Consider the following 23,402-nt stretch of genomic DNA (forward strand, 5'->3'; position numbering starts at 1 on the left):
ATAAGAGACACCAAGACAGAGATCCTGTAAGAAGACAGTCTACAAAACCCAACAAGGACCTTCATGTCAAAACCAAGGCTCGGAGAAGGAAAATTATATGCACAAGGCTCACACTGGCCGTGTACGGGAGAATGGGATCAGAACTCGAAATCTGTGATTCCTAACCCGGTGTTTTATTTTTCCATTAAACTGCAATATTTCTCACCTACTTGCCTTGGACAAAGACACAACACACACACTACACGCACCATATCAACCCTGATTAGAATATGTGGACACCTGGATCTCTCTGCAGTGTTTAAAAACACGTTATTTTTTTTCCTTCCTAAATTCACTCACTGTGTCTCCTCCAGGTTGAGTGTAATTCCAGGCAGAGAAAATATAAAATAAATAAAATACAGTTTCTTTCTTCAAGGAGCTTCTTAATATTTAACAAAGGATAAACAAATGCATGCATGTCTACGTTATGAAACAGACTGTAATATCAGCCATAAGAATAGCACCCAATACCTTGGGAGCTCTAAGGAGATAAAGAATTTCTGGATTTGGGGACCACGAAAGACCCTGTGGACAAGGAAACATTTGAACTTGGCGTCTAAGGGAGGGAGAGGATACCCATGAGGGAACGTCACGAGGTGGCCTGAGCAAATTCTAGAAGGGGCAAAGCTTGCAGGTGTGTTTGGTGGGACATAAAGTCTATAAGGTTGGAGGCCAAGCACTGGATACGGCTTGTTGAGAAATGAAGCCAGAGAGGCAGAAAAGAAATAGAGCGGAGAGAACGTTTGGGGGAAATAGAGACTGGGAGGAGTGGGATAATTAGGGCAAATGAAATAATGAGGAAAAGGAGCGTGAGGTTCAGGCCAGAGCTCCAGAGCTGACCAATATAAACACGATGTGAGCCACTAATATAATGTTAAGCTTTCTACTGGTTACACTAAAACAGATAAAAGGAAAAAAAAAAAAAAAAGAACAAAAGATAAAACAAGTAAAAAGAAACAGGTGATATTAATTTTTAACATTTAACCCAATTATCTAAAATATATAAAATTTCAATGTGTAATCAATATAAAAAAATCATTAATGAGATATTTTATTTATTCATTTATTTTTTTGCAGTCTTCAAATCCAGGAGTTGTTTTCCATTTACAGTAATCTCAATTAGAACTGGACACATTTTAAGTGTTCAGTAGCCACATGTGGCCCATGGCTGCCACATTGGACAGTGCAGATTTGGGTATATAATAAGTTACACTGATGGCTATAGGTTTCAATGGTGAATCTATCTGAAGCATTACTTAAATCACAAGTCAAGAAATTACATCCTTTTACTAAATATTCTGAGCAGAATAGAGTTTTCTTTTTAATCACCTTGACATATAGTTTATTCCATACATAAAAAATTGTCATCACAAAATGAGATAGCACATAAATGCTACTGCCAATCTTAATGCTTCATTCAGATTAGAAAAAGCTAAACAAAACCATAGCCTCCTTTTGGGCGTAGAATCACCAGGTGATTGGAAAGGATGTAAAAGAATATTCTTGACCAAACAGGTGAATAACCCCTTCAATTAAGTAGGTCATGAGTGATACCCATGGCTTATCGTAGTAGAAAAGCCAAACCAAGAATTGAAAGAAATATTCCACATAGAGGTGGGCTTTTTGGGGTAGTTTGTTTTTCATTCATTATCCAGTGAGAAAAGTGAAGATCAGTGTTGTCAACAGCTTTCTTAAATACCAGATACGCCCAGGCCCAGAAAGGCCAGGCTCCGCCACAGGCAGCCTGCAGTCCTCTCAGGACAGCGGTGACAAGGCTGCCCAATGACAGTGATGGAGCAGCCACCACGACCAGATCTGATGGCGGACGTGCTGGAAACCAGGGCACGGGAGGTGTCCCGCATCTGCTGTAATTCTGGGCAAAGCTTCAGTTTGTCCATGTTGAAAATTTTAAAATTCTCACTGGAGAAAGACATTATGCTTAGTAAAACCAGAAAGCGTTTTGCCTCCTTTAAGGCTGGGTTGTACGCCCGCTGCTATGTTTCCTTCTATTCACGTCAAAAAGTGTGAGGTACAGTCTGTCGAGTAACTTTTTGGTGAACCTCAGAACTGAACTCTTTGCATTTCCACTTTGAATGAGAGAAAAGGACAGAGAGAGGAAGAAGCTAGAGAGAGCACAGTAACAACTTCATGTTTGTTTTTGTTTGTTTGTTTTTTGGGGTTTTTTTGGCTGCTGGCCAGTACAGGGACCCGAACCCTTGACCTTGGTGCTATCAGCACCGTGCTCTAAACGAGTTAACTGGCCAGTCCACAGAAAAACAACTTTAAAGTGGGAAAATGTTAAACGTATTTTAGGAAATGTTCGATTCTTTTTAGTCTGTAAGCTGGGGTTGAGGCTGACCAAAATTCTCTGTGGTTCTGGTCTTATAAACTTAGCCAAATAAAAAGTAAGTGGATTAGTCAGGGAAATACAGTTGGCTGCTTAGGATGAGATGTATTTAACTTGCCAAAACCCAAGGCTGCAAGGGGAGGTCAGACAGGCTCAGCTGCGGCTTGCCAGCTCAGACCGGGTGTCGCCGCGAACACCACCGACTCTCTGGGTTCAAAGCCTGTCGTCTGAAAGCTCTCACTGCAGCGCTGAAATGCCATTCTAATAAAGCCATTCCAATAATGTTATCAGTAAATGCCATCTAATAATGATGGTGACCATGACCTTCCACACAGACCTTACATCTGTACAGCACTCTGCGGGTGGTATAGTTGGGTAGGAGTTCCCACTTACACCTTGTGGTTGAGGAAACCCAGGCCTAAGCATTTAAGTGACTTGTCACACAGTCAGTTCAGGGCAGAACTGAAGGCCACGTTTCCTCCCTCCTGGTCCAGGGCTGGAGTCTCCAGGCTTGAACCCAACACCCCTGCCGCCTCCCGTCTCCCCTCAAAGCAGGACGATGTTCTCCTGCTTTCCCACTGGACACTCAGGCCCTGCGTCATTCGTGCCATTGCCAGTAACTCGGACAGGTGCTGCTTCCTAAGACACGGGCACTAGAGAGCTAAGGTGTGGCCTACAAGAAGTTTTCTAGGGTGACAGAGCTGAGGGACAATTCTCGCGGGAATTCAAGTCCAGTTGTACCCAAATCCTTGCTGTTTGTGGTAATTACCTCACTCTCTCAGGGTAGAAGAGAGCCATGTTCCACACCAGTGCGCCCCCCCAGTCGTGGCCAATGAACACTGTTTGAGAGAGGCCCTGGAGAAGGAGGAAGAAGGGAACCTTCTGGAACAGAGGTCTGAGCACCCCAAGGCCACTGTCAGGTGACGATCGAGGGCTTCCTCTACCGACCCACGGGAGCTACCCCACCATCCACCCTGTCAAGTCTCTCCTCCCACACACCCCGGCCCCTGAGCCCTCTACACAAAAGACCAGCCTTCTTCATCTTCTCTGAAGACTGTGGCCGTGGGAACGAACGCCTCATCCATCTCTCCCTCCTTCAAATCAAATTCGTTTCACCTCTTTTCTCTTTCTCCTTTCTTCTAAAATAAGCAAAACATACCTCCCCACGTTGCAAGTTCATCATCTCTTGAGTGGTTATGATTCTACCTCACCTCTTTTGGGAGCTCCCTGCCCTTCTGAACCACTAAAAGTTCAAAAGCATCTTTGGTTTCTTTCTGCTGCTACTGACAACCACAGCTCTCCTCGACTGAGCACATACTATGACCCAAGAACTGCGCTAGGTGCTGACATCCGTTATCTGGAGTCCTTCCAATAACCTTCCATGCCCATATTATAGATGGGAAGACAGGCTCACAGCGTGTAGACAACCTGCTCAAGACTGCACAGGTGGTAAGGGCTGGGGCTGCACTCAGACCAGGTCTCCCAACCTAAAATCGGGCTGTCTCTTCCCCCACACCCTGCTGCCCCCATCCGGGCACACAAGGGCCCCGCAGAGCCTCCCAGCCTCAACTCAGCTCCCGCCATCTCCTGCTTCCCTTGTCCTGCCAACCTCCTCATGTTGCTCTGTACCAGCTGCCTCCCTGACAACCTTCTCAGGTCGCTGCAGCTTGGCTTCCTCCCCGCTACCCCCAGTTCCTCTTAAAAGCCAACACCTTTAAGGCCAAGTCACTAATAATAGTTGAATTTTTTCTCCTCGGTTCTCAACTTCCTGACTCTTCCACAGCATCCGATGTTCCCTCTGAAACCTTCTTTCCCTGGCATCTGAGGCACTGTCTTTCCAGACCTGTTCTTACTTCCCTGAGCCTCTCTCCTCTCCCTCTCACATGGAGTATTTCAAGGCTCAGCCCTCAGGCCCCTCACCTTTATGGACACTGTCCACGGGGAACTCATCTGCTCCAATGGCACTAACTGCCACCCGCAGCTGGCAGAGGACCACCTAATCAGAAACTTGCCCAGCCTCTTTCCTCAGTGTCCCAGAAGTGACTGTGCCACGGACAGACCCCTGGTTCTGCTGGCCAGCAACCACAGTCTCTCTTTCAACCGTCTGAACAAGAGAGGTTCTCAGATACTTGGAAGTCTTCTAGATGGAAAGCTACAGAGTCGGGGCTGGGCGGCCACGCCGGGCCTGCTTAGATGTCCCCATCATGCACAAAAGTTCTAAACCCAATGCTGTGGATCCGAGACTCTGCAGAGGGCAGGGACCATGGCATCTTCTCCCCCTATCACTGGGGAGTCTGGCACTGTGCCCTGCTGTTGAACAGATGTGTCTCTCTACTCCCACATGTGACAATGGACTGAATCCCACTGCTCTGTGGTTCTCTTCCCAACCCCTCCACGGTTGCTGCTAGGCTTAGCCCTTCTCCCCTGGCTCCCTCTGCAGTGCTCTTCATTCTGCCTCTCCGACCTGATTTGGGGAGGTGCAGGGTGCCACAGGGTGGAGTCTCAGGCATAGCACATGTGCTCTGCACGAGCGCATTCTCAGGTCACCACTGCAGAGTTGCTTGTATTCATTATCATTGAGTGTGACACTCCCAACAGTGTTGAGTGAAGGCATTAGATTTTACTTAACAGAAGGGACATAAGTTTTAAAAAGCTGTAAAATATTAGCCTGTGGGATATTTTCCAGACTTCTTTACCTTATGCTCAAGGCTCTCCTCCCTGGCTCGAAGCCAGCAGAGACGTCTCCCCTATTCCCCAGAACCACAAAGCAGCGTGCTGGGCTCCACCATTCTCCAACACTCTGTGTTCTTTGCCACCTTTGCCTTCATGATCTTCTGCTCACCCCGACTACCCCAAAGTCTGCCTCCCCCACCCTTGCTATCTCTGCCCGGGACTCCAACAGCTGACACCCTCGAAGGCTGACACCTTTCCTTTAATTAAGCAGACCCAAACCAAGTTCTTCAAAGAGGTCAGTTCCCAATAATTACTTACCAACTTATCCAGGAAGGTCACCATGTCCTAAGAAAGAAAACACACACAAAATCAGAAATCGTATCCACCCACCTCAGCCACTTCCAGGTCAGACTTACTGTGTTTGCCTTTGTTATGGGCTGAATTGCGTCCTCCAAAATTCATATGTTGAAGCCCTGACCCCCCAATGCGACTGTATTTGGAGACAGGGCCTTTACAGAAGTAATTAAGGTTAAATGAGGTCCTATGGCTGGGGCCCTGATCTGTTAGGATTAGTGTCCTTATAAGAAGAGACACCAGACAGCTCACTCGTTCTCCCTACGACATGCAGACACAGTGAGAAGGTGGCCATCTGCAAGCTGGGAACAGAGCCTTCACCAGACCCCAACCCTGATCTTGGACTTCACCCTTCAGACCTGTAAGAAAATATATTTCTGTTGTTGAAGCCACGCAGTCTGTGGTATTTTGACACAGCAGCCCGAGCTGACTAAGACATCCACTAATGAGGAATTCAGTTGAGGAGTTTTCAGTAATCCCATAACATGCTAGCAAAGTGGGCAGCACACACAAGGTTCTTGGTGAGGACCTAAGAACCAACTGTCCAGTGAAGGAGAGCTGGCCAGAGGGAGTGCCACTTGGGCTGAGACTTGGAGGCAGAGGCTTTCTGTCATGGGAGTGTTGTCAGTGGTGCTGCTGGTTTCCTGGCAACCAGGAGGCTGTTTCCTCCCCTGGTTCCCCCTTGGCCTTTGCTGTCATTCTAGAGCTGAATGGGGGTTTGGGCCACAGTCTCCCCTCACCTTGGCCCTGGAGGCTCTGAGTGAGGGTCCCTCTTCCTGAAGGTGCTTACGCTCATCTCAAAACAGGAGCTACGTAGAGTCGTCAGCCCACACACTAACTCCCTGGATCTGGCCAGCAATTTCTTTATCAAAATAAGGTGATCTTTACAATTCTCAGGGTGGAGAGACGGTATAATGGAGTATTGCAGGGTGCAATCTGGCTCTATTAGCTGTGACCTTGGGCAGTGCCTTTAACCTCCCAGTGATTCAGTTTCTTCTCCATCAAATGCTTAGAACACACAATCAATGCTTCATACATGCTGGCTATCATTTAGTAACATCACCTCAACTTTCAGTAAGAATTTATATCCAAAAGCTATGAAATACTACTTTCCTAGGATTAAGATGGGTACCCGAGCTTCTAGCTTATATCAACGAAGAAACCAGGATAGAAAAGATGTTATTGAAGATCCTTCTTACCTTACATAACACTTCCATGGAATATTCTTCTATTTCTGCAATTAAAAATAAAAGAAATATATTTAAGTCACATGATTTAAAACATACTAACAAACTAAAAGGGCCCTTTGCCAAAAAAAACCAAAAAACCAAAAACCAAACAAACGCACAAAACCTTACTAAACTCTCACAGTGATGTAATCATACTTGTTTATTTGCTTTTGTTTCCTGTGTGTTTGGTGTTACCTATGAAATCATTGCCAAGACCAACATCAAGAAGTTTTTTCCCAATGTTTTCTCCTAGTAGTTTCACAGTGTCAGGTCTTATGTTTAAGTCTTTAATCCATTTTGAGTTGATTTTTGTGTATGGTGTAAAACAAGGGTCCAATTTCATTCTTCTGCATATTTCCCTGCCACCGTCTGTAGAAGAAACTCTTCTTTCCACGTGTGTATTCCTGGCACCCTTGTCAAAGATCGGTTGACCATATCATGTGTGAATCTACTTCTGGGCTCTCTATTCTGCTCTGTAGGTCTAAATGCCTGTCTTACTGTCTGAGTTTACTGTAGATTTGGAATACAGTTTGAAATCAGAAAGTGTGATCTCAGATGCCTTCAGCTTTGTCCTTTCTCAAGATTGACTCGGGCTATTTGTGCTCTTTTGTAATCCCGTATGAATTGTAGAACTTCTTTTTCTGTTTATGTAAAAAATGCCACTGAGATTTTAATAGGGACTGTATTGCATCTATAGATTGCTTTGGGTAGTATGGGCATTTTAACAATAATAGAAATTCCAAATATCAAAAAGAAAGAACAAAAATTAATGAAATCAGATGAATTATGAAAGTAATAATTCAAGAAAAGTTCCAAGAACACTAAGATAAATGTATCCAGTAGAGTGGATAAAAGAAAAAAAAGACCCAGATCAGAGCATAATATTATATAATTTCAGAACACAACAGATAATGAAAAGACCCTAAAAGTGTGAAAAGTAAGGGGAAAAAAGACACCCTGTGGTCACATAGCAAGGCTCATGGGTCAGAATGGCCTGGGACTTCCCAACAGCAACAGTGAAAGCTAAAAAGACTGGAACAAAGCCTTCATAGTCTTAAGGGAAAATGACTTGCAACCTAAAGTCCATCGTCAAACGATATTAAGTTTATATACAAGCAATCTGAAATGCACATGTGTGTGTGTATGTGTGTGTATGTATGTGTGTGTATGTATATATATATATATATATATATATATATATATATATATATATATATATATATATATATATTCCAAATCATTACTCTTGGCTTTAGAATTTGTCTTATATATGATCTTTCAACAATATTTAACATCTAAATTACGTTTTTCTAAAAAAAAAAAGTTATAATTAGGGTCAAACTGTAAGTATCAGTTTGTCAAGGAAATTTCCAGTTTATGTGGGTTATTAATAGTGTGTCTTTCATTTTTTTTGGCAGTTGGCCAGTACAGGGACGGAACCTGAACCCTGGTGTTGTCAGCACCATGCTCAAACTAACTGAGCTAACCGGTTAGACCTCTCTTCCACTTTTCCTAGTGCTCTAGGTTAAATGTTAAATTATATGACCAAGTTATGCCTAGAGAATTCAGAGAAGGCTGCAGGATAGATGAATAAAGATAAAACATTTCAACAATTAAATTTAAAAAACAGAAGCCCTTAGCTGGCTCCCTGGGCATTTGAACTGCAGGCTTTTCTTTGGCCCAGATGCTCCTGCATCACTGCGAGGCCGTGGCAGCCGCTGAGTCGACACCGCACCACTTAGGGAATGAACGCTCCAAACACTCCCTTGCACAACATGACTAGTGGCCTTGAGGGTGGTCACCAGAGTGACTGAGCCCCAGACCATGTCAGCCAGGTTCGCACACGGCAGCCAGACATTCTCAAAATGATTATGGGGAAGCGACTCAGAAGAGGGGTGAGTGGCTGGTTGGGCTCACTAAGCCACCACTGCCTGCTGCGTCGCTGACACACGGAGGGACCCAGGATTCTGCCTCACGCCCTGGTGCCTCACATTACTGCCTCTACACCCAAGATTCTCAAGGTTCTTAACAGTTTTGGATTGAGGAACTCTCTGAAACTGGTAAAAACAATGAACTCCCCACACTGAAGGAAAATGCTCATAAACCTCTTCGTCTCAGGGGCTCACAGGCCTCCTGATGCCTATCCTTAAATAGTTTCCCACTGGGAAATTAACCCACAGATGCTGGGTTAAGAATCTGGCCAATGAATTACCATATGATCATACAATTCTACTTCTGGGTATATACCCTAAGGAACCGACAGCAGGGACACTAACAGACATGTGCACACCCATGCTCACAGCAGCACTATTCACAATAGCCAAAATGTGGAAGCCACCCAGCTGTCCTTCAATGGATGAGTGGATAAATACAATGTGGTCTACGCATACTCTGGAATATTACCCAGCCTTAAAAAGGAAGGAAATCCCGCTATGAACCTTGAAGACATGAAGACATCATGTTAAGTGAAAGAGAACGGTCACAAAAAGACCAGTACATATTATTCGATTTATATGAGGTCCTTAGAGTCAGATTCATAGAGATAGAAAGTAGAATAGTGGGTGCCAGGGGCTGGGGGAGAGAGAATGGGGAATTGGTGTTTAACGGGTTTAGAGTTTCAATTTTGCCAGATTAAAAAAGTTCTGGAGATGTATGGAACATCCTACAATCCCAACGATCAGCTGGAGACTTCCTTGGGCACAGGCCTTTGGGTTTCCTGTGTTCATTCAGAGTATGGGGCACAGGCACAGCTGAGGCCCAAAGTGCACAGAGAAGGGTATCGCAGGTGAGGAGTGGGGTGAGGGCAGACACCTTATGGGGCTGTCTGCTCTGGCCTGGGATGAGGGAAAGCACAGTGGGGCTGGAGAAGGTGGACAGCTGGATGGCGAGACTGACACAGCACAAGTGCAATACGCCAACGCACCTGGAGGAGCGGATGAGTCTCCATAGCCTTTCATGTCTACAGCCAGAACTCGGTAACCTGCCTGGGCCAGAGCAGGGATCTAGAAAACAAACAATTCAGGCACACTCCAGCATGGTCTCATCAGTCCTTGGCTGACCCTCCCTCCTGGCTTCCCTCTATCCCCCTGTTCCTGTAAACGGCTCAATCCAAAGTGCCACGTGGCACTCTGATATACTCACCATGGGGCTAGAGCAAGCTCACCTGGATAGGTGAGTGCGGTCTCACCGGATGGTGGTGCGGTCTGTGCACTGCATAAATACCACATCAAAGAGAGCACATTTCCTAGCAAAGTCCTTGTAGATTGCTACATTCATTACAAAGACTTGCCAGTCAGTGGTGTAGGATGTCTTGAAGAATCTGCCCTTTTCTAATCTGCAAAGGTGCTTTATGGCCTAGCACAGCCCTGAGGTCTGCAGCCATCTCCTGCCCCAAAATGTCTGAGGCGTGGGTGGTCACACTCTGGAGACGATGCTCCCCTGTAAGGTTTCAGCTTCTTCATGACAGTCCAGGCTGGGCCACACCATCTAGACCTCCCTTGCCCTCACCTGACTGGGGTGTACCTTCCTCAGTTTCCCCTACCTGGTACCTCCAAGAGAACCAGCTCTCAGGGAATCCATGGCAGAGGCACACGGGAGGGCCGGAGCCCAGCTCCACAAAATGCAGATGGACTCCAGGCTGCAGAAGAGAGAGGTCAGTGAGCAGTGACACAGTGTCAGGCTGGTTGGAACTAGGCACCCCTCTTGCAGGCTGCTTGCCACAACCATCGCAGTCGGTCACTGCACCTTGCAGAACACCCCTTTCTCAGCTAAGGACCCAGTGTTAGGAGAGAAAAACAAGCAGCTTTCCTGGCAGCCTAAGAAGGCTGAAGAGAAGATCATGATGTTGGAAAAAACCAGAAACAAAACAAGTTTGCCTTCCCCTCTACAATGCCCTCATACTGTCAGAATTTCTGGTGCTGTTCTGGCATGTTTTTAGTATTTTAAACAGGGGTCTGATTTTGTGCACAGCATATTCATGGTCATGTGCAGAGTGACACGATTATTTTGTTAAAAGCTATCTATTTCTTAAAAATGAAAATTTTTCATGCTTTGATACACTTATAGTCCTTTTGGGGGCTCTGTGAGTATGGCAGAGCCTGTGGTGGCTCAGTGCCATCTGTGTGCTCCTCTTCTTCCTGGCACATGGTGGCCCTTTCCAGACACCCTTTCCCACCTCTAACAGCTGGCATGGCCATGCACTGAGTCCTGGCCAGTGGCAAACGTGTGCTCCATCCAGCGCCCACATGAACCTCCTGCACTGGGCCCCTCTCTTTCCCTCTCTCCACCTGAATGGGTCAGGCATCAAGGGAGGTGGAGGCAGAAGAGAGAAGGAGCCTGGGTTCCTGAGTGACCACGTGGAGCACGCTGGCCTGCACTGCACAGGAGCTGGAGAGAAACACACTTGGTGCCGTCAGGGTCTAAGCAAACCAAGTGAAAGAATGTATCATCAAAGTGCCCTTTTATTCCCCAAAGTACACATCTCCAACATTCTAATAGAAGGGCATGAGGCAAAACAGAAACTCGTCATAGAAATTCACTTGGAACAATTCCACTTGGCTGTACAAACACCTCAGACTCCTCTAAGCTGGTGGCCCATGCTGGAAGCTTCATTCGTGATCGCAACAAGCTATTTTGCTGAAGAAAACATTGGGGGGCATTTCACAAACCCTTTCAAGGACTACAATCTATTTATCAGAATATGTTCCATCGTCTTCCCTTTGGCACTTGGCAAAAGTTAACTTTAAATTCCAGACTCCTCACATCAAAAAATGTTATAATGCTTGTGTCTGATCAAACGATCCTAATTTGCCTGTGTTCTAACAGGGATCCCAACGAAGAGGCTCACTCCTGAGGCTTCACATCTGGCCCAGCTGCGGAGCTCAGCCAGTGCACATACCGTCCCGTCCTCTATTCGTAGATGTTAAAGACACAGCCATAAAGCCAGACTGTGGGAGGTCCATTACCACCCAGTTCAGGTTGGGTTAGCACCCAGCGGCCATCCACGCACCAGCACTGTGAGGGCCTGGCTCTGCCAGGACTTCCCAGAGGCTCACTGCCCTGGCTCTTAAATTTGGAGTGGGGGCAGGGGGTGCTACAGTAGTGCTGATCACACTCCTTCAAGGTCAAGTGCAGAATCTCTTGAATCTGGCTGCATGTGCAAGTGTCAGGAGGACTAGGAACTAACCCCCTCCATGGCACTGAAGACTAAAGGTTCATCCAGCCCTGGCCCAGGCAAGAAGCCCCTCACTCCTACAACTGCCAGAGAGACAGATCTGAAGGGACCTTACCTAATATTCACTCCATCAGGTGTCACATGATGTAAGGGACATCGGGTGTCCCTTACAGGAGGGACTGTGGAGACACTGACCCATGGCTTTCCTACCAGAAAAACCTCTCTTACTACCCAACTTCCACTCAGCCTTGGACGCTCACTTGGTGATACCTGCTGGGCCACACCACCGGCATTTACATTCCTGCCCCCACCTGCACAGAGCCTACTCTGAGGACTTCTGGGCACGGCTATTAAGCAGGGACCTCGTCCTGTGATGTAGCCGCAGGGGCTGAGAACATACATCTCCTTAGACCGTCAAATTCCTGGGGTCACATAAGACACCCCATTCACCATGGTCTTTCTCTCTGTAGCTGGCAAACAGCAAATGCTCAAAAACTATCTGTGGAGTTGTCCTCCAGGGTAGCATGTCTCCCCAGGTGATCGGAGGCCAGCACGGCTCAGGCCACAGCACTCCTGTTCGTCAGTGAGTGCTCCCAGAGCACGAAGGTGTTCCACATGCAGCATTTCACTTAATCCTTATAGGAACCTTGTGGGGACATGCTACCACCATGTCATTAGGAAGCTGTGGAAGCCGAGGATCAGAAGCCTGCCCACAGTCTTATCAGCAGGTGGCAAAGTCAGGATTCAAACAGGGTCTGTCTGGCTCCAAGGAGCTGGACAGCCTGGTTTTGCTCTGGAGTTGGCCCACAGCTTTAGAGGCCTTCCCACTCACATGGGACCAATGACAAATGAAGAAAGATCCCACAGTGAATCCGGGAAGGTGTTCTAAAGCCCTGCTCTGTATCAGCAGTTGGGGTAGACCTCCTGGCCAGTTCAGGAGTCAGCCCCTCTGCAGGTGGCCATGACCTTGCACAAGCCCTGACCATTGGGAATTCTGATGACCTTTTCCCTCTCTAGCCTCAGCATGGGCTCCTTGAAGACAGGTCTGTCCTGTTCATCACTGCATCCTTCATACCTGGCCTGTGCCTGACACGAAGGAAGTACATGATAAATGCCTGTTGGATGAAAAATGTTCTCACCAGAACGCAGGCTGGCCCTGCACACACTCTGGCACCCGAGGCTATCCAAGGCCCTCAGGGCCTGCTGTTCTGTGGGGTCTGAGCACATCGGTCACACTGTGTTATATAATCTGAGGCAGGGTCCATGTCTTCTATCGATTTTTGAGAAATGAGATTTGTGGGAAATAGTTTCCTTACACATGGCAGATGTTCAACCACACTTAAAATTTAACACACATCTCTGCTGGTCATCTTGGGTGACCTGGCTAGAGAGTGGCTGAGAGGGCTTACTTACCTTCACTGTCACGTACCCATGACTCACGTCACTGGGACTGCAGGGGGGTGGCAGAGGGGCTGCGGGATGGAGGGGCTGGAAGAAAGTACGAGAGGCACAGTGAGGGAGAAGCCACAGCTCCTTCTGTGAGAAGCTCTCAGAGCTTACAAAACTCCTGGGCACTGGCACTGGAGGAAGCCTCAGAAGTCACCTCTGCCACCCCATCCTACGTTCTCCTGGTGATCAACCAACCCTTGTCCCTCTCCTCTCTGGCATACAGCTGGACCCCATTGCCTGCCTCCCAAATTCTCAATATTTACTCTAAAGAGCAAGGTGGCTTTGCACATCTCCTCTTGTCTTGGTTTCCCTGACTTTGGCACCAACACTAGTGTAAATTCTTGCTCTCAGAGCATCCAGTTCCCTGTTCTTACTACAGAGAAAGAAAGAAGATGTTTTCCAGGGACATTGTGCTCATACACGACAGGCAACAGACTCCCCCCTCAAAGAGCCCGGGAATCATGCCCCGAGCAATGAACTCCACAGACTCTGGGTCCTCCCCACACTTTCTCTCTCATGGGAACATAACCCCAGATGAGTGGCAGGAAACCTATCCCCACTCAGACATGAGGTTACCTGCAGCCCAGTTACTTTCTCCAGCTCCCGCAGGGCTGTGTCGGTGTCATGGACGAGGATGGTGACCATTCCCAAGTCACGGGCCGGCTTCAGATAACCCCCAGTGTCATCTAAGAAGACAACCTGAACCCAAAACAGCAGGGACGCTAGCATCACATCATGCAGAGAAAAACTCTTGCGTGTGGGAGAATGCCAGAAAGAAACCCATCAAAACACACATGGGGGTTATTTATGAGGACATTAAGAATTCCTTTTCTTTCACTGTAACCCTTTACTTTTAAAATTAAAAGCATTTAATTACATACGCATGAACACACAGGTAAATATGTCCCCACATACACCTAATGGTTTCAGCCAATTCTGAAAATGCAAGAAGTTTAGGGGAGGATAGAGATGTATCAAGATGACATTAAACTTCACGTGGGAAAATCGACATGTAAGAACAGACACAGAAAAGGTCTGGAAAAGAACTGTAACAAGGGCAAACAATAAAAGAAATGATGAAGCTACAAAGGGCAGAAGAGTTTGGTACTAGAAAGAAAATAGACAAGTGGCCAGAATTAGACCAAAATGCAAATGAGAATTTTGTTTCTAATAAAGGGGTCATGTCCAGTGGGTGAGGAAGATCACTTAATGGTGCTGGTATGACTGGTTAACTGTTTAGGGAAAAAAGTGGATTCTTACTTCCCATCTTACGCCAAAATAAATTCTGAATGGATCAAAGATTTAAATTTAAAAAGAAAGAAAAATAAAAGAAAGAAAAGACCCTGAAAGTTAGAGAAGAAACTGTGGGTGCATTTATTTATAATCTCAGACAAGGGTGGCCTAGAGTTCTAAGCAGTGCATCCATCCTGCTCTGTTCACCTCTACTTACGCACAGAGTTGCTCAGCACACGCAGGTGGGCAAAGCCCAAGTCCCAGAGGAGAAAAGGCCTGGTTCTGGGACTGGGCTTGGAAGGACCCCGGGATGGAGTCCAGGGTCTGCTCTGATCAGCTCGTGGGGGAGGCAGGGCCAGTGAGACAGGGTCAGAGATGCTAGGGGAAGGAACTTAACCTTGGTCCAAATGCCTTTCGGAGGTTATAGTCGGGGACACCATAAAAACCGTGTTTTAGGACAGGCAGTCTGGAGACAAGATGAGTGGCAGGCTATAGTGGCAAAAGGTGCCTGGTGGGAGACTGTGGCAATATTGGAGCCCATCCTCACTCTCTCTTTGGTGGGGTGACCCTGACTGGCCTTGTGACCTTGGGAAAGTCTCCCAGAGTCTCATTTTTTTCATAAATAAATGAGGCAGTTGATCTAAGAGATTTGATGATGGCTGTTTTGACCCAGCGTCCTTTAAAAGCCACATAAAGGAGCCAGCCAGATGCCCACCTCTGGGAGAACTTTCTAGACTGAAGGATGGGTAAAACTCCTTTAGGAGAAGTCCTGGCCCAGGAGGAGTGGACCTAGAACGTCCTGCCAGGCCCCATATGTACCCCTCCTGCTCCCTCAACTTTCCCTTGGTTGCAATATCTCTGGAACATTCTACTCTCCTGAAAGCAAGTGTCTACGTACCTCACTGGGTCTGGCCTTCAGGGTGTCCAGTACAAACTTGTAGATCTGAGGCTCCGGCTTAGCCATTCCGACCCTGCACGACTCGATCAGGAAGTCGAAGTGAGGACTCAGCTCACACATCAGCTGGGCCAGGCTGCCTCTCTCGGCGCTGTCATCCAGCCAGTTGTTGGTGAGCAGGCAGGTCGCAAGTCCTGTGCAAGAAGACACAGGGAACGACCAGCTACGGAACTCTGCCCTGAGGTGCTCTGGGTGACCCCAGCGGGTCCTGATCAGGGGGCCAAGTGGCATCCTGCTCACATCAGTGTCCTTATGCTCAGCTTTCAGGGGATGAGGTGGTAAAGATTCATCTTTCCCCACAAGTACCTCCTGACACAGACACAGGAGAAAGCTGTGTACATTAAGCTTTCGACACCCTGATGGGGACGCTTGAATCCCTTCATCCCTTACAAGTGCAGAGGAGTGTCCCAACACCCTCTGCCCATCTCATCAGTGTCCCGACACCCTCAGCCCGTCTCATCAGTGTCCGACACCCTCCTCCCGTCTCATCAGTGTCCCGACACCCTCCGCCTGTCTCATCAGTGTCCCAACACCCTTCGCCCATCTCATCATAGTGTCCCGACACCCTCAGCCCATCTCATCAGTGTCCCCACACCCTCAGCCCGTCTCATCACAGTGTCCTGATATTCGGTGGCTCATCTGATCCTCACCACCTTTGGGGTGGGCAAGGCAGCTCTTCCCATCCCTCATGTACAGATGAACAAATCTAAGCTCTGATGAGTTACAAGCCACCCACAGCCCCCAGTGAAGCCCCAAGGTTCCTTCTAGTCCACGTTACTGCAAACTCTGCCTGACTACCTTTCAAAACACCTGCCGTGGGTACCAAGGACTGAGTTCCCATTTCTGTCTTTGTCTGCCTCACCAGTGAAGGTGACGACCAGGCAATGCTGGAAGCAAGATACAGATGCGTTGATGGGGAGACGCTTCCCACGTAATACAAGGGAGGAATTGTGGATGTGGGATGGCTTAGCCACAACCACACAAGTCTGCTGAGAAGAGGGTGGAACGGTTTCAAGGATGCCTGTGAAGAGCAGAGCACTGTCTTCTGATGAACGTGATTTCGTGTCTTAGGCTACGGACATGATCTAAGGCCTGCATGAGCCAGCTCATAGCTCAGTGACTCTGACACCCAGAGGCTACGAAAATCAGTTGCTTAAAAGGCCTTGCTTTTTAATCACTGTGACAAGAGGTCAGGTCATTCAGGTCATTACTATTAGCATCAGCAGGAGAGAATTTTGCTCACAGGGCAGTCACCGGCATACATTACTTTACTAGTAAAATCATGTCATTTTCCAGTTATTCTTATAGTGTTGTTTTTTGCCCTTTGATAAAACTTGTTTCGGGGCCATGACTTTCCATCATGCCTTTCTATCAAGTTCATCAAGGCCCGGAAGATATGAGATCTCACAACACACTAAATAGTATTCTGACCTAACTCCCCTGAGAGTTCTGATGTGGTTGGGCCAGAGAATGGCAGATAGTGGACGCTTACCCTTCTTTCTAAGAGTGAGAGCTGCTTGGAGCATGGGGTAGTTGATCGTTCTTGCTGAAACTGCCTTGCCTAAGATTTGATTTATCGAGAAATTCTTGGGGAGGCAGATTCCAGAGGCCTCGGAGCGTTTCCTGCAGTCTTCTTCCACGAGCGGTAGCCACTGTAAACATGAATTGACCAGGGACTAAGTTAGTAGGACCATTCTAAAAAGCTTGGCAGTAACTACTAAATCTGAACATGTACATTCCCTATGACCAACTAATTCCACTCTTGGACACATATACACTGGAAATGTCCACATATGTTTCTCAAAAGACACGAACAGAAATGTTCATAGTTGCACTATTCCTAAGAGTCCCAAACTACAAACCACACCAATGCCCACTGACAGCAGAATGGATAGATTACAGTATATTTATACACTACCATAGCAGTACTGCTCCTAAGAACCCTATCCTCGTCTGTTTGGGCAGCTATAACAAAATGTGAGAGGCTGGGTGGCTTGTAAACAACAGAAATGTCTTTCTTACAATCCTGGAGGCTGGAAGTCCAATGTCAAGGCACTGGCAGATTCAGTGTCCAGTGAGGGCCCACTTCCTAGTTTGTAGATGGCACTTGCTTGCTGTGTCTTTACATGCTGGCAGAGACTAGCTAGCTCCCTGGGATCTCTTTCATAAGGGCACTAATCCCACTCATGAGGGCTCTACCCTTATGACCTAATCATCTCTTACAGGCCATACCTCCTAATACCATCACCTTGGAGGTATGGATTTCAATGTATAAATTTGGGGAAGGGCCACAAACATTCAGACCAAGCAAGCCTTAAACTAGAAACTACACAAATGCCCACTGTTATGAGCTGAATTGTGTCCCCTTAAAATTCGTATGTTGGAGTCCAACTCTCACTACCAAAGAATGAGACTGTATTTGGAGACAGAGTTTTTATAGAGGTAATTAAGGTAAAATGAGGTCATATAGGTGAGCCTTAATCCAACATGACTGGTGTCCTCATAAGAAGAGGAGACTAGGATACATACAGGCAGAGGGATGACCATGTGAGGACCCAGGGAGGAGGCGGCATCTGCAAGTCGAGGAAAGAGGCCTCAGGAAACACACACTCTGCCACACCTTGACCTGGGACTTCCAGAACCATGAGAAATGTCTGTTGTTAGGCCACTCAGTCTGTGGTATTTTGTTATGGCAGCCTGCTACAGACAATATGCTTGTGCCGCACCCATTCATATGTTGAAATCCTAACCCCATGGCGATGGTATTAGGAGATGGGGCCTTTAGGAGGTAATTAAGTCATGCAGGTGAAACCTTCATGAAAGGGATTAGTGCCCTTAATAAAAAGACATGAGAGAGGTAGCTTTTTCCCTCCCCCTGCTTTTCCACCATGTGAGGCCACAGCAAGCAGATGGCCATTTGGAAACCAGGAAGAGGACCCGCACCAGGCACCAAGCCAACTGGTGCCTTGGTCTTGGACTTCCCAACCTCCAGAACTGTGAGAGATACATGTTTGTTGTTGAAGTCACCCAGCCTACTTTGTATTTGTTATGGCATCTGGAGCTGAGACACAGCCCGAGCAAACCCATAAACTCACTAATAGCAGAATGGATTGTGTTACATACACACTATCATAGTAGAACTATTTGTAATAGTCCCAATCTGAAAACTACCTAAACACCCGTTGATAGCAGAATGGATACATAGATTGGGATCTATCTGCACAATGAATACTACGCAGCAATGAGAATAAAACTACCTGCAACTGCGTGCAAGACATCTATAAATCTCCACATAGAATGCTGAGTAATAGATGCTAGACACAGAGAAGGAGTTCATCTGTGTGATTCCAAGTATGTAGAGTACAAATGGGCAAAAGTGACCTATTCGGGGAGAAGTCAGGGTGGGAGTCAGTCACTCTGGGAGGAGCAGTGTCCAGAGGGGCACATGGGAAGGACCCACAGTGCTGGTGATGCTTCATTTCTTATCACTCAGTTTGTGGAAATGCATAAAGCTGTACACTGTGTGCATTTTTCTGTCCGTGCAGTATACATAAATGGAAAATTGAAAGATGACATTTGTTCCTAAGACCCGACTCTCTCAAAGACAAACCAAGCCTAAGTAAACCTTCACAATGGTATAATTTGTTTTTTCAGATTTTGTCCTCTAACCTGAAGTTTCCTGGAAGCTACACACAGACTATCAGAAGCCACTAAAGGAGTCTGAATGGGATGCAGAGTTTCGTAGGGATAACTGGAAATACATTTTATAGTTCCTTATGTTCATTGAAATATATAGCACGCCTCTCTCTCCTTACCCTCCAACAATGTCACTGCACCTTTTTAACTGAATAAAGCTCCAGTGACATTTCTTCCCAGTAGCATCACCACAGTTTTTATTCATTGGTTGCCACAATGTGTGTGTGTGAATCTTAAACTGACAGCAGTGCTCCCTGCGTTAATACCACACCTGTCTTCACAGAAAAGCTAGGCTTTTGCTTTCTGTCATGGTGGGTCCCAAGTTCCCTGACAGAGTGACAGGTGGCTGTAATTCATACATTTAAAAAATATATAGAATGTTTTATCTGTGTGCTTATAGAGTAGATTCTCAACAGCCTTTCTTCTTAGAGAGGCACTCCTTGAAAATTCAAGTGGCTTTAGACTTTGTAAAAGCCTTATTACTTTGTAAAAAAAATAATTGAGGTCATGGTAAAAATAATAACTACTAATTATTGAGTGCTTACTGTGTGCCAGGCATTTGCTAAGCACTTTCCAAGCTTCGCAACCAACAAAATGGGTAGTATTGTCACCCCCATCCTCAGATGGCAAAATGGGACTTTCAGAGGTTGTGCCACTTTCTGTGGCCACACAGTCTGTAAGTGGGAGCTCTGATTCAAACCCTGATCTCTGACTCCAAAGTCTAATCATTACACAGTGACTGAATTAACAGACACAGTGGCCCTGTCCTAACACAGTTACTCTGGCTGAAGTTACTCCCTGCACAGCTCTTTGAGGGCTTGGAAACTTTCCTCTGGTTGGCCCAAAGAGACTACAAACCAGCTTTGAATGTCACTTCATATATCCCGAGTCCTTCCAAGGTCACTTGAGTGAGTTACATGCCATGAGGGATGAAAGGGTGAAGAACGGGCATGTAGGCAGAGAATGCTCATCCAAGGGAAATGTGAGGGGTCACATTTCCCCTCACCTGGGAAAATGTGATCTCTCCTCTCAATAGACGGGCACTGCAACCATCTGGGCCTCCTTTCTGGAAAGCTTCATTCAGAAAGCCTCTGGAAGACAAAGACACCACAACAACATCAAGGATGTTCCGATGACTTCATGTGGCAGCATGTAAAGGACAGACACCATTCATAATCACTGACAAACTGCCCTGAGAAAAGCAGGCTGCCAGGACAGGAAAATGCATGGTACAAGTTGGGATTTTTTTTTGTCTTAGTCCATCTCTGTTGCTTAAAATAGAATACCCAAGACTGGGTCATTTATAAAGAAATGAATTTATTCCTCCAGTTCTGGAGGCTGGAAAGTCCAAGATTGAGGAGGAGCATTTGGTGAGGCTCTCCCTGCTGGTGAGAATTCTCTGCGGAGTCCCAAGGTGGTGCAGGGTATCACATGGTGAAAGGGCTGAGTGCGCTCCCATGCCAGCTCAACTCCAGCTCAACCAGCTCCACTCCCATGATAACCCATTAATCCAGTAACCCATTAATCCATTCCTGAGGGCAGAGCTCTGATGAGCCAATCACTTCCTAAAGGCCCCCACTGTCAATACTGCCACACTGGAGATTAAGTTTTAACATGGGTTTTGAAGAGGACATACAAACCATAGCAGCATGCAAGGAGCTGTCCAACTGAGGACATGAGACCATTAACAAAATGATAAAAATGCTCAAAGAAAAAGCCATTCATGGGAAACCATCTAGCAGAAACTCTTCAGCTGAACGTGCTTCCTGCTTTACCATTTAAGGAACAAAATCAAGACTGGGCATGAGGTTGTGGCAGACCTCAGCTCATTTGCACAAGACATTGTTCCAAAAGACTTTTTCATTAGTTCACTTTCTTTAAAAGTAATTAAAAATTTTTTTCCTGATTTTGAGTCTATATATATGTTTTCTGTTTTATCTTAACTCTCCAATTCTTTTTTAAGTTTCCTGCAGTAAGGGTTGAATTGTGTCCCTCCCAAATTCATATGTTGAAGTTCTAATCTCCAATACTTTAGAATGAGACTGTTTTAGGAGATAGGGTCTTTAAGAGGTAATTTAGGTAAAATGAGGTCATTAAGGTGGGCCCTAATCCGATATGGTTGGTGTCCTTATAAGAAGAGGAAGTCGAGATACAGATTAGAACAGAGGTAAGACCATGTGAGGACACAAGGAGAAGATGCCACCTATAAGCCAAGGAGAGAGATCTCAGAAGGAGCCAGCCCTGTCAACACCTTGATCTTGAGCTTCCAGCCTCCAAGACTGTGAAAGAATAAATGTCTGCTGTTTAAGCCTATGGTATTTATGATAGCATCCACAGCAAATAAATACAGCTTGGCTCTTATTGACTGGAATTGGCAAGCCAGTTAAAATTGTTTACCATTCCTGAGTAAGAGGACATCTCCTACCTGGAAGTTTCATTTCTGACAATAGACAAGTACATTTTCCCAGACTAACCCTCTTACAGGTAACAATGATCAATTCTGGACAAAAAAAGACATATACCTACTATTTGTGGCCTTGCTCAGCTTTCAGGTATCAGTCATGGCTTTGCCATATCTCTGCCAATAGTTTTTTTTAAAAAATTTGATTTATTAATATCAGATAAGTAATTACTTATCATCAAATTCACATGTTTTAATTGTATGATCCAATGATTCATAGTAAATTTACAGAGTTATGCAAACATCACCACATTTCCATCCTCTCAGAAAGATCCCTTATGCCCGTCAGCAGCTGCCCTCCAGTCCAAGAAGCAATGCGTAATTGGAATCGACAGTCTTTTATCGAGCACCTACATTTGCAAGGCGTTGTGCTTGTGCTGTGACATAAAAATGGAAGAACATGATTCCATTCTTAGGGAGCTCACAGAAGAACAAGAGAAGCAACATATAAACATGTAACTATAATGCACTGGACGAATGAGATGAGAAAGCAAAGGGGAAATTGTTTCTTCTGCCTGGAGAATGGGGGTGGATAAAATAAGAGGAACTGGGGGAAGAATACAATCATGGAGGAAGGAGATGTAACCGAACCTATAAAACAAGAGCAGGCAGTCCTAAAAAAAAGAAAAAAAGAAGCAATTTGAGATAACAAGAACATTCTTGGCATTGAAAAACATGAATTTCAAATTTTAAGGGTGCTTAATAAAAGGCAGTGAACTATGAAATGTCTATCATAGAAAATGAAATTGGTGAGTCAAAAGACACAACAAAATTTCCAAAAACGGAGAGTAAAATGGTAAAGCAACTAATACTATGAGCAAAAAGATAAGATCTATGGAAGGCAAATTCTTTCAATAAACAAACAATGTTACCAAGACTCCAAAGGTCTGTTTACTTGTTGCTCAATAGCCAAGAATCGAGTGATAAGAGCTGGTGATAAGGTGGTCTTTAACCAGGAAGCCGGCAGCCTGGGGACTTATGTCTCAAAGACCTTCTCCACATCTCCCAGGTTTGCCAAAGGATTTTACAGGGGTCTGTGGTGGAAAGTTGATTCATGGTGACCAAGTGGGGATGTGCAGGCATGCTTGAGTGTTTCAGATAATCATCAAGGAACCTCCCAGGTGGGAGCTGACCACTGTTTCACTTCATTCTCCACGGGCTCAGTTCCTGTTATTCTCAAATAGAATCAGGTTAGTAAGCTAGTAAAGAAGAGACATCAGGGTTAATAATTTTCCTCTATTTGTGCACAATGTGAGCAAGGGTCATTGTGTTCTGGCAATCAGCTGCAGGCTGTGTGGTTTGGGTTACAGGAGAGAACAAGTTTTTAAATTCAAAAGTTTAACTAAATGGAGTCACTTCTGTTCAGGCTGTTACAATAAGAATTCTAGGACAGACCAGACAAGCAACAGTCAAAGAACTAACAGCAGAAAACATCTCTGGACAGAAGAAGGATTTGAGTTCTTAGATCAAAAGCACTCACCAAGTATCAGGAAAAATTAATGAAAAAAAGAACCATAACACACATATGCTGAGAAAATGCTTCAGTTCCTCAGATGAAAGGGTATAACAGACAACCTAGTAGAAAAAAAATTATATAGAGAAGAAAAACAATTCAGACTGATATTATACTTCTATTCTGCAACTTTAAATGTCAGAAAATTGTGGAGCAAAAAAATACGATGAGCAAAAAAATTCTATCCCCAGACAACTTATTTTACATGTGGGAAGGCAGCAGAAAGACTCTCACAAAGGGAAAACTAACAGTCTACCATCACATACCTTTCTTGGAAAAA

General features: G+C 45.8%; 1 protein-coding gene across 3 annotated transcripts in view; it reads right to left on the reverse strand.

Annotated features, from left to right (window-relative positions):
• EPHX2 (epoxide hydrolase 2) overlaps positions 1 to 23,402 on the reverse strand; it is a 51,511-nt gene that overhangs the window by 18,476 nt on the left and 9,633 nt on the right. Inside the window, exons 2-11 of one of the 3 annotated variants that reach the window (XM_063085851.1) lie at positions 20,155 to 20,239; positions 16,945 to 17,104; positions 15,396 to 15,586; positions 13,841 to 13,963; positions 13,229 to 13,303; positions 10,184 to 10,279; positions 9,566 to 9,644; positions 6,613 to 6,647; positions 5,378 to 5,404; positions 3,156 to 3,241 (exon numbers count right to left, since the gene is read on the reverse strand). In XM_063085851.1, coding sequence (XP_062941921.1) covers positions 3,156 to 3,241; positions 5,378 to 5,404; positions 6,613 to 6,647; positions 9,566 to 9,644; positions 10,184 to 10,279; positions 13,229 to 13,303; positions 13,841 to 13,963; positions 15,396 to 15,586; positions 16,945 to 17,104; positions 20,155 to 20,239 — 957 coding nt within the window. The remainder of the gene's footprint in view (positions 1 to 3,155; positions 3,242 to 5,377; positions 5,405 to 6,612; positions 6,648 to 9,565; positions 9,645 to 10,183; positions 10,280 to 13,228; positions 13,304 to 13,840; positions 13,964 to 15,395; positions 15,587 to 16,944; positions 17,105 to 20,154; positions 20,240 to 23,402) is intronic. The other 2 variants (XM_063085853.1, XM_063085852.1) reach the window with 2 other exon arrangements.

Source organism: Cynocephalus volans, chromosome 2, assembly GCF_027409185.1.
Source record: "Cynocephalus volans isolate mCynVol1 chromosome 2, mCynVol1.pri, whole genome shotgun sequence".
NCBI classification, from domain to species: domain Eukaryota; kingdom Metazoa; phylum Chordata; class Mammalia; order Dermoptera; family Cynocephalidae; genus Cynocephalus; species Cynocephalus volans.